Source organism: Macaca mulatta, chromosome 16 (genome assembly GCF_049350105.2).
Source record: "Macaca mulatta isolate MMU2019108-1 chromosome 16, T2T-MMU8v2.0, whole genome shotgun sequence".
In the NCBI taxonomy this organism is placed as follows: Eukaryota; Metazoa; Chordata; class Mammalia; order Primates; family Cercopithecidae; genus Macaca; species Macaca mulatta.
The window spans coordinates 59,298,195-59,313,394 of NC_133421.1; the positions used below are offsets into that span (position 1 = coordinate 59,298,195).

The following is a 15,200-nucleotide window of genomic DNA, read 5'->3' on the forward strand; positions in this document are numbered from 1 at the left end:
CAGAGGATAAGGCTTTTCTGGCTCTCAACTATGCTTTTTTCTCTTTTCATGTGCCTTGTCCTCCTCCCTTGAAACTGCGGGGTGGGGAGGTCTAAAAATAGTCAATGAATCATGGCAGATAATATTGTGCAGTAGTTACATAAACAGCCAGCCTGGGCGCCGGAGCCCTGGGTCGGAACGGAAAATATCTGGGTCAGGGTTGTCACACTGAATAGGGTCCCCCGGAGCTGGCCTTCGGGAGGCGCGGCCGGGGAGGAGGCCTGGGCCTGCGGGCCGGGAGGTGCAGGGGCGGCCTGCGGGAGGGAGCGGAAGTCCCGGGACGGGCGCGGGCAGCGGCGCGAACAGGGCGGGCGAGCTCCACGCTCCCTCCCCATGGCCGGGAGTGGGCCGCGGCGACGGCGGCGGCGCTGACAGGCCCCAGGCGGGGCGGGGCAGGCGGGCCTGGGCGGGGGCCTGGGGCTGAGGGGAAGATGAACGCCCTCCTAGAGCAGAAGGAGCAGCAGGAGAGGCTGCGGGAGGCCGCAGCCTTAGGGGACATTCGGGAGGTGCAGAAACTGGTGGAGAGCGGGGTGGATGTGAACTCCCAAAATGAGGTCAACGGCTGGTAAGTGGGGAGCGGGGGAGGCCTAGGGTCAGGGCAGCCGGTCCGAGGCGTGGGGCAGTCAGTCGTGACCTGGGCCCAGCGCTGTCCCCGGACGCCGGGGCTACGGCGAGGCCTGCCACCTCGGGCCTCCGAGATTGTGCCCTCTTGAGGCCAGCCCTGGCCCCCATGCCTCGTGCGGTCAGGAGCGCGTCCTGCCCAAATCCAGGCCCACGTGGTCCACTCGGGGCAGCGCCCGCTGGGACTCTGGTGCCCTACACCCTTCCCCCGCGCCCCCGGCTCACTTGGTCAGAGCGGTGCTGGAGGCTGTGATTCTCAGCGACTAAGCGTTGGAGCTCACCCCAATTCGAGTGTTGAGTTAATTTGCCGTAGGTGCTTCTGGAGAACACATCTTGCAGAGCTAAAAGCATAAGCAACTGATCAAATACGAATTTTATAAACTAGCACGATTTCCTTAGCCAAGACCAGGAAAAAAAAACAACAACAACACACATTTGCATCACCATTCTGCTTCTCTTTTGTTTCACTGCAACCGAATTGCAGCTGCTGCCTACAGTTGCCTGTTTGAGGGAAGACTCCATTTGTTTATCCTATCCAGTGTTTTCTTTCTTTTTCTTTTTCTTTCTTTCTTTTCTTTTTTTTTTTTTTTTTTTTTTTTTTTTTTTGAGACAGGACTTGCCCTGTCGCCCAGGTTGGAGTGCAAGGGCACGGTCTCGGCTCACTGCAACTTCTACCTCCCCTGCTCAGGTGACACTCCTGCCACAGCCTCCCAAGTAGCTGGGAATATAGGCGGGCGCCACCACACCTGGCAAATTTGTGTGTGTGTGGTATTTTTAGTAGAGGTGGGGCCAGGTTGGTCTCAAACTCCAGGCCTCAAGTGATCCACCTGCCTCGGCCTCCCAAAGTGCTGGGATTACACATGTGAGCCTACCGTACCCGGCCTGTTTTCTTATTACAATTTCAAATACAGAATGTCATCCAAGACTTTAGATGTCTGCCTGCAGATTGAATTCTTCCCAATTAAATAAGGAGTCTTATCTTAAGATGTTGCTGGTGGTCAAAACAAGTTACTGAATGTGGCATTATTCCGCCCTCTGTATTTAAAATTTAAAATTTTGATTCAGGTAATGCTTAGCCAGCCTATTTTGCTAGCTTAGAGTTGAAGTGAGTTGCACTTTGGGAGGCTGAGGTGGGCAGATGAGGAGGTCAGGAGATCAAGACCATCCGGCCAACATGGTGAAACCCCATCTCTACTAAAAGTACAGAAATTAGCTGGGCATGGTGGTGTGCGCCTGTAGTCTCAGCTACTTGGGAGGCTGAGGCAGGAGAATCACTTGAACCTGGGAGATGGAGGTTGCAGTGAGCTTAGATTGTACCACTGTACTCCAGCCTGGGCGACAGAGTAAGACTCCACCTCAACAACAACAACAAAAAGTGAGTTTACATTTTTTTTTTTTAAGTGGAATTATCCATATTGGAACTGAAAGGGGTAATGGAGAGAGGATCAACCCCAGAGAATAACTTGCCTTAGGCCACATAACTATTAATATGATAGTACCAGAACCGTGGTTTCCAGACTGCCTCAAAAGTCTGTCTACCTGGGCCTGGCGCGGTGGCTCACGCCGGTAATCCCAGCACTTTGGGAGGCCGAGGTGGGCAGATCACGAGGTCAGGAGTTCAAGACCATTCTGGCCAACATGGTGAAACCCCGTCTCTACTAAAACTACAAAAATTATCTGTGGGTGGCGGCACGTGCCTGTAATCCCAGCTACTTGGGATGCTTCGGCAGGAGAATCACTTGAACCAGGGAGTCGGAGGTTGCAGTGAGCCAAGATCACACACCTGCACTCCAGCCTGGCGACAGAACGAGACTTTGTCTCAAAAAAAAAAAAAAAAAAGTCTGTCTACCTGGCAGGACCTGGTGGCTCACGCCTATAATCCCAGCACTTTGGGAGGCCAAGGCAGGAGGATCACTGGAGCCCGTAAGTTTGAGACCAGCCTGGGCAACATAGCAAGACCCCAGTCTCAAAAAAAAAAATTGTCTACCTAATTTCCCTAAAGAAAGCAGCCTGGATAGCTGACCAGAAAGCCAGGAAACAGAGGATACTACCTTTTTGTTCTGTTTTGTTTACAGGTGTTTGCAAACTTGCTGTTGTGTATGTATCTTTTCTGAGCATTGCTCTGGTTCAAAGCTGTGAATTACCGTTTTGGCACTGGGAGGCGGTGTTGTGTAGAAGGAGGCTGGTCTTTCCTGCAGGGTCTTCTCCATTCCTGCCTAGATGGGACTTTGCCCATTGCTTCATTTTTTACTTGTTCCGGAAGAGTATTATGAGCCTTTAATGAGATGAAGCATAAAATAAATAGATAACATTTATCTCGGCTCACTGCAAGCTCCTCCTCCTGGGTTCATGCCATTCTCCTGCCTCAGCCTCCCAAGTAGCTGGGACTACAGGCATCTGCCACCACGCCCTGCTAATTTTTTGTATTTTTAGTAGAGATGGGTTTTCACCCTGTTAGGCAGGATGTTCTCCATCTCCTGACCTTGTGATCAGCCCGCCTCAGCCTGCCAAAGTGCTGGGATTACAGGCGTGAGCCCCTGCACCTGGCCAGCACAGATGGGGTTCTAAGTGTTTTACGTGTGTTAGCTTGTTCACCACTACCTGGGGACATAGTTACTGTTCTCTCCATTTACAGATGAAGAAACTGAGGCCCAGAAAGAGTAAGTCATTTCCTCACTTTGCGCAGTGCCCCTTCCCAAGGTCATGGGATTGACAGTAACTAGTGGAGCCAGAAAACGAACCGGGTATCTGATTCCAGACCTACCCTCCTAAACACAATGTCTGCCCCATAGTAGGTGTTTAGTAAAGTGAAGCTGAGGTAGCCTGAAGAGGCTTCTTATAGGTTTTGTGTGTGTGTTTTTTTTTTTTTTTTGAGATGGAGTTTCACTCTTGTCACCCAGGCTGGAGTGCAATGCGTGATTTTGGCTCACTGCACCCTCCGCCTCCTGGGTTCAAGCGATTCTCCTGCCTCATCCTCCCGAGTAACTGGGATTACAGGTGTGTGCCACCACGCCTGGCTAATTTTTTGTATTTTTAGTGGAAATGGGGTTTCACCATGTTAGCCAAGCTGGTCTCGAACTCCTGACCTCAGGTGATCCGCCCGCCTTGGCTTCCCAAAGTGCTGGGATTATAGGCGTGAGCCACCGCTCCCGTCCTTTTGTAGATTTAATTGGAGGAATTGTCTAATAGGCCTGTCAAATTCAACATATCCAAGATTGAATTCCAAGTCTCGCCTCATCCCTCTACCACCTCAAGCCTGCTCCTCTGAGTCCTCAGCCTCTCAGGGGTGCTCAGGCCAGAACGCTTGGCACCCTGCTTGCCTCCTGTCTTTCACAGCTGACATCCAGTCAGTCAATTCTATGAGCTTCACCTTCAGATACAGTCAGAATCTGACTACTACTCACTAACCCTACTACTACGCCTCTGGTACACCATTGTTTCTCTCACCTGGATTATTGCAATAGCTTCCTAGCTAGTGTCCTTGCTCCTCAGCTTATATTAAACAGTCTTCTTAACTAACACAGTGGTCAGAGGAATCCTGACTTAAAACGTAAGTCAGATCATTTCACTCTTCTCAAAAATGGCTCCTGTCTCACTCAGTAAAAGCCTACAGGGTCCTACAATTTCTACTGCCTGTTCCCACATCTTCCCTCCTTACCTCTGTGCTAATCTCATGGGATTTGCCCTTCTGCTTACCTTTTTCCCCTGGCCTCCTTGCTTTCCCTGGAATACCAGATAGTCCTGATTCAAGATCTTTGCGTTTTTTTGTCGTCCCACTCTCTTAAATGCTTTCCCTCTAGATATCACATGGTTTGCTTCCTCACCGCCTTCAGATTTTAGTTTAGATGTCACCTTCTTGGCAAGGCTTTTCCTGGGCCCTCAATTTAAACTTGCACAACCTCTGGCATTCCCTAATGCCTTTCCCTGCTTTACTATTGCTGTCACACTTCATCACCACCTAGCGTACTGCATGCTTTGCTTATTTATTTGCTGATGTCTGTTTCCTCTTCTGTAAAATGGGGGGAATGTTGACAATAGTATTACCTCATGGGTTTAGAGGGTTAAATAAGTTAATACATGTAATGCCTTTAGAACAATGTCCAGCATGTGAAGCGTTATACCTGTGTTAGCTATTGTTGTTATTTTCTTATTATGAAGCAATGTGCTGGGTAATGGAAAATAAGGTTACCCTCAAAAAACGTACTCTCTTGCATTGCCAAGCAGAATGGTGACTGCTTTCAATTCTTAGTTGATCAGTAACCACAATTTCAGCACCAGTGAGTGATGCCCGGTTGATGAATGACACCCAATACCTCAGGTCTGAAATAGTTTCCAACACTAATAAGATATTCTGACTGCAAATATAAAGCTTAAGGAGTTGAAGTTCAAAGATAGAGTAATCTATCAATTAGATTGATCCCTAGTCATTCCCCCACATCAGTTGTAATTCAAGTGTCATGCATACCCCTTGGTTTTAAGGACCAAGGATAATGCTTCATGAAGAACTTGAAAATATTGCCTGGCTGCAGGGACTCTGAGTTATGGCTGCCCAGAGCCACACAGCTCTGGACTGTAAATGATGATGACTAAGGCACAGGGCTGTGGGGGCCATGCTATGTTGACTTAACACTGCTTTACATGGGTGGTAGTTTAGCAAGTTGGTTTGTCCCAGAGTCTCTCAGATCCACTGGTAGTAAATTACCTCCTTTACGCTCAAGCTTGCCATGAACAAGTGATCTACTACTAGCAAGTGAGCATTTTATTTCCAAAAGGGAGCATCTTTTTCTCATCATGCTTCATTCATTTTTGAGGGCTCACTTATCATTATAATTGCTCACTTTTTAAGCCTGTGCCACAGACATCCACACACAAACACACTCAAGGCTGCAGTTTGCCCAGAATCAAGGATAGATTAGATCCTTCTACTTCAAGCAAGGTGCACCTTATCCTTAGTTTACTCATTCGGTACATTTTTTTTTTTTTTTTTGAGACAGAGTCTTGCTGTGTTGCCCAGGCTGGAGTGCAGTGGCGCAATCTTGGCTCACTGCAGCCTCTGCCTCTTGGGTTCAAGCAATTCTCCTGCCTCAGCCTCCCCAGTAGCTGGGATTACAGACGTGCACCATCACGCTAATTTTTGGATTTTTAGTAGAGACGGGGTTTCACCCTGTTGGGCAGGCTGGTGTCAAACTCCTGACCTCAAGTAATCCGCCTGCCTTGGCCTCCCTAAGTGCTGGGATTACAGGTGTGAGCCACCGTGCCTGGCCTATTCAGTAAATATTAACTAAGCATGTATATGTGCCAAGCAAACACTTCCTTGCCTTCAGGGAGCTTGATCAAGACTCTTTTCTCCCAAACTTAACAAGACTCTTACTTTTCCCAAATTAGTAATAATTTTGTCATTGTATCATGAAATACACCTTAAAGGAACCTGGATAATCTAATTCTAATGAACCATAATGTAGAATGTCACTCTGAGACATCAGTGGAATTGCTCCCAGCCAGCCAGACATGCTAACTTTCTGTGAGTTACTAATGCTAAGCCCAGGGCAAATCAGCTTTTTCCTAGAACCATATAAACTTTCCAGATAATTATACTTCCCAGGTTAGTGAACTAACCTTCACTATTGAACATTTGTTCCAAGCTTCATTTCTGTATTTGGCTATAAGAGCTCTGAAGATATTTATCTCAGTTCAATTAGAGAGTTGGTGAAAGAAGACATTTCAAAACACAGGGGCGAGAAGTATTTTCCTTCTGTAATATACATTCAGCTTTGGCACCTAGGGATGGATTTAGTTGCTCTGAATCTTTCATCTCTGTTAAGATGGAGTTTTGCCTGCATGCTAATTATGTTTCTGTATAGTATGAAAATAGTAGCCCTTCAGAGTGTACAGAATTGCTTCCTCTGTGTACAATATTGAGTGATTAGTTTTACTTAAATGAGTCTGATATGTTAGAAGAGCCTGTTCTTGAAGAATTTTGGTTGTTGATATATATTTTTTAAGTACCTCAGGAATTAAAGTATATGTGCAATGCCTTATGTTTACGCAGATGAGGATATGTTTGTAGCCTTCTGGAGAGAACTAAAGAAGCCAACTTTTTAAAAATGGAAGTTTGGAAATCCTTTGTGTGTGTGTTAAGGAAAGAAAAGTAAGAAGGAAAAAGAAAGTGAGCAACTGGGATTCAGACAAGAGTATCTGCTGTCATAATAATAATTTAAGTGACAGAGCAAGCTGCTGATAGGAGATGGTTATTAGCCTGATAATATTGAATCTTCAGGTGGCATATGAAGTGAGTTTCCATAGTCCCTGAAAAGGAATATAGCAATATAAAAATATGTTTCAGAGACTGAGATGATCTAATGAGCGATACTCATAGAGTATACTCCACGTTACCATTGGAGTTCGCCAGCCAGTGAGCTTACCTCCTGGAGGCTATTGAAATTAAAACTCCTAGGTTAAGTTAGTTTTTCTCAGGAACCAGAAATGAGATTTAAAAACAAAATTTAAGCATATTAAATATTTTGATCATCTTCTTTGTGAAAAGTTGAGATTACCAGCCCGGTTACCTGGTTCTAGCTAAACTCTTAACAGGCTTGTGTATACATTATTTACTAATGTTTAGAATCTGAAATCCCAAATCACTTCTCCTCTTTTTCAATCATTCTTTTCTTTGGAACAGGACTTGTTTACACTGGGCATGTAAACGAAACCATGGTCAGGTGGTCTCCTACCTGTTAAAATCAGGAGCTGACAAAGAAATTCTTACCACAAAAGGAGAAATGCCAGTCCAGTTAACATCAAGGAGAGAAATCAGGAAGATTATGGGAGGTGAGTCTGTGTTTGGGGGGAACTTTTGATTTCGTTAGACTCATTGAAGACTTGTGGTATTATTGGCTACATTCTTAATGCTGGTCAAACAACTGTTCTATTTTTTTTCTTTCTTCCTTTTTTTTTTTTTTTTTTTGAGACAGAGTTTAGCTCTTGTTGCCCAGGCTGGAGTGCAGTGGCATGATGTCGGCTCACCACAACCTCTGCCTCCCAGGTTCAAGTGATTCTCCTGCGTCAGCCTCCTGAGTAGCTAGGATTACAGGCATGTGCCATCACATCCAGCTAATTTTGTATTTTTATTAGTATTTTCACCATGTTGGTCAGGCTGATCTCGAACTCCCGACCTCAGGCGATCCGCCCACCTCGGCCTCCCAAAGTGCTGGGATTGCAGGTGTGAGACACTGCTCCCAGCAACTGTTCTATTTCTAAAAGCAAATTACTATGCCAAGGTAGTAATTCCAGGTTGTTTCTGGGGAGGTCAGCATTGTAAGGTTTTATTTTTTTATTTGTAAAATTTAAGATAATGATGAACATGGTAATCATAAACCTAATGAAATATTCTTTTTTCTTCTGACCTGCAGAGGCAGTAAGCACTGACCAATGTCACATACCAAAAGACACCACTTCCAAAAGACACCTTTTTTTGGTAATTTTGAAAGGACTGTGTAAATGTTCTGTTTTCTTCTTTTTAAGTGGAAGAAGATGATGATGATGATGACAACCTCCCCCAGCTGAAGAAGGAGTCAGAACTGCCCTTTGTTCCCAACTATTTGGCCAACCCAGCCTTCCCTTTTATCTACACACCCACAGCAGAGGATTCAGCCCCGATGCAGAATGGGGGTCCCTCCACACCCCCTGCATCACCCCCTGCAGATGGCTCACCTCCATTGCTTCCCCCTGGGGAACCTCCCCTGTTAGGGGCCTTTCCCCGGGACCACACCTCTTTGGCACTAGTTCAGAATGGTGATGTGTCGGCCCCCTCTGCCATACTCAGAACACCAGAAAGCACAAAACCAGGTCCTGTTTGTCAGCCACCAGTGAGTCAGAGCCGCTCCCTGTTTTCTTCTGTCCCGTCCAAGCCACCAGTGTCTCTGGAGCCTCAAAATGGGGCATATGCAGGACCAGCGCCAGCATTCCAGCCATTTTTCTTCACTGGAGCATTTCCATTTAATATGCAAGGTAACCCCTCATCAGCAAACAGCCTCTGCAACAGGGGAGTTGGTGTCCCAAGAGGTGGGATTTAATGAGGTATTTTGGGTATAATTACAAACTTACAGGAATGTTACATGACTAGTATAAGGAACTCCCTTTACTCAAATTCACAAATTGTTTACCTTTTGCCCTTTTACCCTGATACCCTTCAGTATTCTTTCCATTATATCTTTCCTAAGAACAAGGATATTCTCTTTTATTTATTTATTTATTTTTGAGACGTAGTTTCACCCTGTCACCCAGGCTGGAGTGCAGTGGTGTGATCTTGGCTCACTGCAACCTCCACCTCCCAGGTTCAAGCAATTCTTCTGCCTCAGCCTCCCAAGTAGCTGGGATTACAGGAGCATACCACCACATCTGGCTAATTTTTTTTTTTTTTTTTTTTAGTAGAGATGGGGTTTCACCATGTTGGCCAGGCTGGTCTCAAACTCCTGACCTTAAGTGATCCGCCTCCCTCAGCCTCCCAGAGTGCTGTGATTATAGGTGTGAATCACCGCACCCAGCCAGGTATTCTCTTATGTAATTACAGTACAAATGACCAAATTTGAGAAATGTAATCTTGAGGTAATGCTGTTCCGTAATCCATAGTCCATGTTTAAATTTTGTCAATTGTCTCAACCAATGCCTTTTATATTCCATCATCTATTATACGTACTGTCTGTACTATTACAGAAATAGTACTATCTGTACTATTGATACCTATCTGGACTCTCTGTACTCCTCTGCCCCCTGCGCCCTGCCCAGGATCGTATGTTGCCTGTAGTTATCATGTCGTTTTAGTTTCCTTTAATCTGGAATCTTTACCCTTTATCATTTTTGATCTTGATCTTTTTGAAGAGTCCAGGCCAATTATTTTTGTGGGATACGATTTTCAATCATTCTTTCTCTACTTATTAGTTGGTATTTTACTGTAAAGAAGGGCTTTCCCTTCTCCTTCATTAATATCAGTATTGACACATATATCTGTATTTTATTCAGTGGGTTATAATCTGTTACTATCAATTTTCAGTTATTCAGGTTATCCCAGATTTGGCCAGTGGGAGCCCCTTCAAGCTGGTTCTTATGTCCCTTGCAGGTGTCTTCATTGTTCTTGGGGCACTGCCTTACTTTCTGGTGCAGCAAGATGTTCCAGGCTCATAGCATAACTTTTCCTCCTCCCACCCCGGAGTCAGTCATTTCTCCAAGAAGCCCTGGTTCTTTTTGGTGGAGAATGGTATTTAGGACACACAGCAAATTTGCCTCCCACTTGGGCCCACCAAGAATGGTATTTAGACACCAGGATGTGGGCACTAGGTGTCCTCATTGCTACAGGTATATCATTTCTTCCAGGCCTGCTGAGAGGACATAGCCAGGAAAGATATCCATATTTCTCTATCAGTGTATATCTTTTTGAGAGTATTAAAAACCACAAGTTCATCCTGATTCTTCCAAATCCAGTCAAATACCATAGGGTACAGCTAGTCTTACTTTTCCTTTTTTCCTAGAAGTAACTCTCTCACTTCCTGTTTTTGAGGAGTTACTACTATAGGTGCTAACAGTGACCTGGGGTGCCACAAGGGGTTCATATACAGGGAACAAAGCAGAACTGCCAAATGTCCAGGGTGCTTGACTTGGGCTGTCTTGGCAGCCAGGTTCAGAATAAAGGAGCAGATTGCTTAGTTCCAAGACCTGTGAATAATAAGACCCCTTCCTCATGAAGGTGCCACATTCACATCAAGTTATACTTTAGCTTTTATTAGTAGCTTGTCATTTGTCTCTTTTACTGTCTTTTTTGCAAGGAGTTTCATATTTTACAAATACCTTTAGGTCCATAATTGTTCAATCTTTTTAGGGTAACTCACATCCTGCCCATGCCTTCTTTCCAACCTTCTTCCCCCTTCCCCTGTTCATGTATAGTTTGATACGCAAACCTGTTCTTAAGACTTTGCCTCCTTAGCTCCAATGGCAGAAGTAAATTATCCTTCTACACAGCTGGAATGGCTGCCCCTGCCTTGCTCTTACTTTGTGAACCATAGCCTAAAAGTGTGGACAACAATGCAGGAAACTGCTCCAGCAGAGCCAGAACTGGGCCTGAGCAAACCCTGCTGGTTACACTTGGTTTTCCCACCAAACAGGTCTGTTAATCATGCACAGACCTTTGGCATGATTAAGTGTAACCATCTTCTGGAAAAGATCTTAAATAACAGGGGCTGTGCTGTGCCAGAACTATTCATTAACATTTCTCCTTTTTTTTCTAGAGCTGGTACTCAAGGTGAGAATTCAGAACCCATCTCTTCGAGAAAATGATTTCATTGAAATTGAACTGGACCGACAGGAGCTCACCTACCAAGAGTTGCTCAGAGTGTGTTGCTGTGAGCTGGGTGTTAATCCAGATCAAGTGGAGAAGATCAGAAAGTTACCCAACACTCTGTTAAGAAAGGTAAGAAAAGTCTGTTAAGCATGAATGGCTGCTTTTTGCATTTGGAAAATACCTAGCTCCCTCCTTCGTTATATGAGTTAGTTGAGGAAATAAACAGAATAGAAAAGGAGCAAAGAATGATTTTCCAAATGTAATCATTTCCTTCTACTAAGTCTATAGAGACGCTGGCTTTTTTTTTTTTTTTTTTGGCAAGTCAAGTGAAGCAGTGGAGTGGAGAAGGAACAAAGACATCTGTAACTGGTGTTTGGCCAGTTACATTCTTACAAACTAGTTGGAAACACCACTGCATTCAGATCAGCCAACAGTGGCATTTTTGGAAGTTGATACCAGAGATAATTTTCTGAATTATCATTCACGTGTTCCTATTTTCGGTTTCTTTAGTGATCTGTAAGGATTAACTTAGTACACTACTAGATGTGCCTTCTGTTTTACAAGTGAAGAACCAAGTTCAGTTACAGAGCAAATCCACATAGATGCATGTGTGGTCCTTCGTACATCTCTGGGTTTTTGAACATCAGGTTTCTGGCTTCTCAGGGCACCCGGAAAACTGATCTGTGCATTGCCTCTCCCTTTGCATAGCCTCTCCCTTCGCAGTGTGTGCTCATGCTGTCGCAGCTGCTGAGCTGTTTTTAAGGGCTTCCACTTTGCAACCCAATCAGCCTGGGGCCTTAGTTGCACTATCACTGACTTAGCCTGCCACAGGGATTTTTTTTTTTTCTTCCAAGTTTTGAAGTGAGACAAGATACTGGTATCAATACAGTGCACCAAACATATGGAGACAAGTGGCTCCTGTTAATTTGTTTAATGTATGTTTGTTTTAGGACAAGGATGTTGCTCGACTCCAAGATTTCCAGGAGCTGGAACTGGTTCTGATGATAAGTGAAAATAATTTTCTGTTCAGAAATGCTGCATCCACACTGACTGAAAGGCCTTGTTATAACAGGAGAGCTTCAAAACTGACTTACTAATGCAGCAGGGACTTTTATCACTGAGTATTATGACAGTGTGCGTCACCTCTGGGCCAAGGACAAGCCATTGATCTAAATGCCTCGGATGCCCGGGAGGGCCTCTGGTGCCACTGCGTAGTATATAATAACATCATTCTGCCAAGGTAGGAAGCCCCTGACCCCCAAGCAGCGGTGCCACTCTTCCAAGCCTCTTGGTGCACAATAAACCTATTGCTTGAAGCTTTGAACAGCTGAGAAGTGGTCTGGAGAGGCAGAAGCTGAAGGTTCTATATCCAGTGTGTTTTACGTTCAGAATGTAAGAGAGTTGTCTAAGCAGAAGCTGAGAGAGAGCGGAGCCTATTTCTAGCCACTCCTGTTGACAGTGCACCTGAAGGGCCAGGATGTGTTTTTCTTGGTGTTGCATGCTCACAACTCTCCTGACATTGGGAACTTATGAGGGAGGAAGACTGGGGAAAGCACAGATACTGGACAGATGGATTCTAGTGTGACTTGTGACTGTGAGGTTTCCTATAACATATTTATAAATGTTACTCAGGTTAAAAGTATTTAAGAATACAGTTACCTAATTGTAAATATGCTGTTAACCAAAAGAGCTTTCCCTCCCTCACTTTTTCCTTTGTAAACACTCATGACTGCTTCTCTGTTTCTCGAGTCATCTCTGCATTAACTCCCCTTCGTGGTCACTAGAGGGCTCTCTGATGCCTTCTAAAAGAGCAACTGCTTTTTTACAATGCCTCCCACCCCCACCCCTCCCATAGAGACAGGGTCTCACTATGTGGCCCAGGCTGGTCTCAAACTTCTGGCCTCAAGTGATCCTCCCGTCCTTGGCCTCCCAAAGTGCTGGGATTACAGGTGTGAGCCACTGCACCCAGCCCACTTTTTTTACTCTGAAGTGATTCCAGTCATCTGTGTGTGTAACTGCATCCTATGAGAAGAGCACAAATATTGCTGTTCCATGTTCTCCACTTTCATTTTCCACTACAAATGAAAAGCAATTTTTGAGACTGAATCTGTTGCTATTTTAAAGGTTATTGTGGGAAACTGAGCTAAAGGAGTTAGCATCTTTATTTTTGTATCAAAGATAAAGGTTATTTTGAAACTATTAGGATTTTTACACAATTCTGAAATCTGTTGCTTTTGTAAACAAATTGTTTGATCTTAGTGATCCCCTTACTACTACCACCAATTCACTTCACAAAGTCAGTTATGAGTTGACCAGACTTTGTTCTGAAAAACAGAAACAAAACACCTGATTAAACTCTTGAGTATGGCATAGGAATTTTTTAAAAGAATGCATTCAAGGATTCTTTTCCTTTCCTTCAGTGTCATTAATGTTAAAAGAGCAGCCACTGTTTTGTTGAAACAAACAGCTAAACTTCAGAAATAAGAACTAGCACACTTAGACAAACAGGAGAGCAGGGGTTTGAAGCCAACTGTGGAAGAGCATCCCTGCTGTCTTAAGAAGCTTTTTCCCCATAGTGCCTATAGTTTCCAAAGAAACTCAACTTCCTAACTGTGTTAACTTAATTTTATTAGAACACTACAGTTGAGTGAGAACGTGCAGAAGATGTCAACGGAAGAGAATGTTGTGCTAAGATAATGGCCTCCTGCTGCTGCCTAAATGCTGAAATGAGGTTGAGATGTTTTTCAAGGCTAACTTCACGGAATCACTCTGTTTAGTGACTTAATTGTATCCCACCAATTACTGCTGGTGACTTACTCACCCTTGTACAGTGTTTGCATAGCAGAGTGAAGTTTACTTATTACCCTCTTTCTCTTCAGTGCTTTAAAGAAGAAACCTTCCTTGTGTGTGTTTTTTTTGTTTTTTGTTTTTTGTTTTTTTGAGACGGAATCTCGCTTTGTTGCCCAGGCTGAAGTGCAGTGGCATAATCTCAGCTCATTAAAACCTCCGCCTCCCGGGTTCAAGCGATTCTCCTGCCTGAGCCTCCCAAGTAGCTGGGATTGCAAGCATGTGCCACCATGCCTGGCTAATTTCTGTATTTTAGTAGAGACAAGGTTTCACCATGTTGGCCAGGCCAGTCTCGAACTCCTGGCCTCAAGTGATCCACCTGCCTTGGCCTCCCAAAGTGCTCTGATTACAGGTGTGAGCCAGGGCGCCCAGCCCCTCCCTTGTGTTTCAACCAATCGGAAGTGAATTTAACTAGATGTAGTAACCTTTTTTTTCTTTGCTTCTAAAAAAGTTACAGTTTACTGATAAAGTTAAGTCTGGTTCTATCCTAGATGAAATAAATTCAATGTTAATTCATGTCTAAGTTACTTGGGTTAAAACACTTTCAGCCACCCAGATTAATTAAAGTGGAGCAGTGAAGGCCCCTGGCTGGGAAATGGCCTCCACAGGAGCAGCTGCAGGGCATGTTCTAGGCTTAGCGACAGAGGCAAGCAAGGGACTGGTGTCTCCGGTGAGAGGTGGGTTTGATGTGTCTCTGCCCTATGCTGGTCTCTCTTCTCCTTTATAAAATCCTCTGTGGTCAACTGACTCCTGCGTATCGCAGTAGAATAAGACTGCACAGTTGCTGGTAGGTGAGTTTAAAGTCTTAATCTATGCATTCAGAGAAATATTTTTATATGCTTTGTGTAATTTATAACAAGGATTTTTTTTTTAGCTTTGTTAACTGTGAATTCACCCCTCCTCCTCCACTGCATATTTAAAGCATGTGTTCACAGTGTGTAAACATTCACTGAAGATTTTTTCTTTGTGCATTGCTGACTGTTCAAACATAACAAGTATTATTAAAATTAAATATTAACTGACCGACCTATACGCCTTCGTTTTGGCTTCCTAAACAGCACTATAGTTCTAATCATAGGGGGTTCAAATTGTTGGACAGTCCCAGAGACCAGGCACTCTGGAGGAAGATTAGAAGGGCCCTCTCTCCACCTGAGCCTCCTCCACATCCCGCTCATACATCCCGCTCATACCCTGTCAGTAGCACCTGGGGACGGATATTTTGTGCGGTGTCTTTCCTTCCAGTTCACAGCAGTCGGCTTCATTTCCCTGGAGTAGCTGAGCCAGTTAGATGGAGGTCATCCCCTATTAACCACATTTTTTGATTATCCTATTTACTTTACCCAACTGGGCCTCTCCTTTGGGT

The 15,200-nt window shown here is 44.6% G+C and overlaps 1 protein-coding gene across 3 annotated transcripts; it reads left to right on the forward strand.

Annotated features, from left to right (window-relative positions):
- Positions 1-204: 204 nt before the first annotated feature.
- Positions 205-14,865, forward strand: ANKRD40 (ankyrin repeat domain 40). 3 transcript variants are annotated; one of them, XM_077971199.1, is made up of 6 exons: positions 205-604; positions 7,340-7,488; positions 8,182-8,667; positions 9,088-9,207; positions 10,938-11,119; positions 11,941-14,865. In XM_077971199.1, exons 1-6 carry the CDS (start codon positions 471-473, stop codon positions 12,085-12,087), a joined length of 1,218 nt encoding a protein of 405 aa, XP_077827325.1. In that variant the 5' UTR covers positions 205-470; the 3' UTR covers positions 12,088-14,865. The 3 variants fall into 3 exon arrangements, with proteins under 3 accessions (XP_077827325.1, XP_077827326.1, XP_014974754.3); XM_077971200.1 differs by having other exon boundaries at positions 205-280; XM_015119268.3 differs by lacking the exon at positions 9,088-9,207.
- Positions 14,866-15,200: the final 335 nt, after the last annotated feature.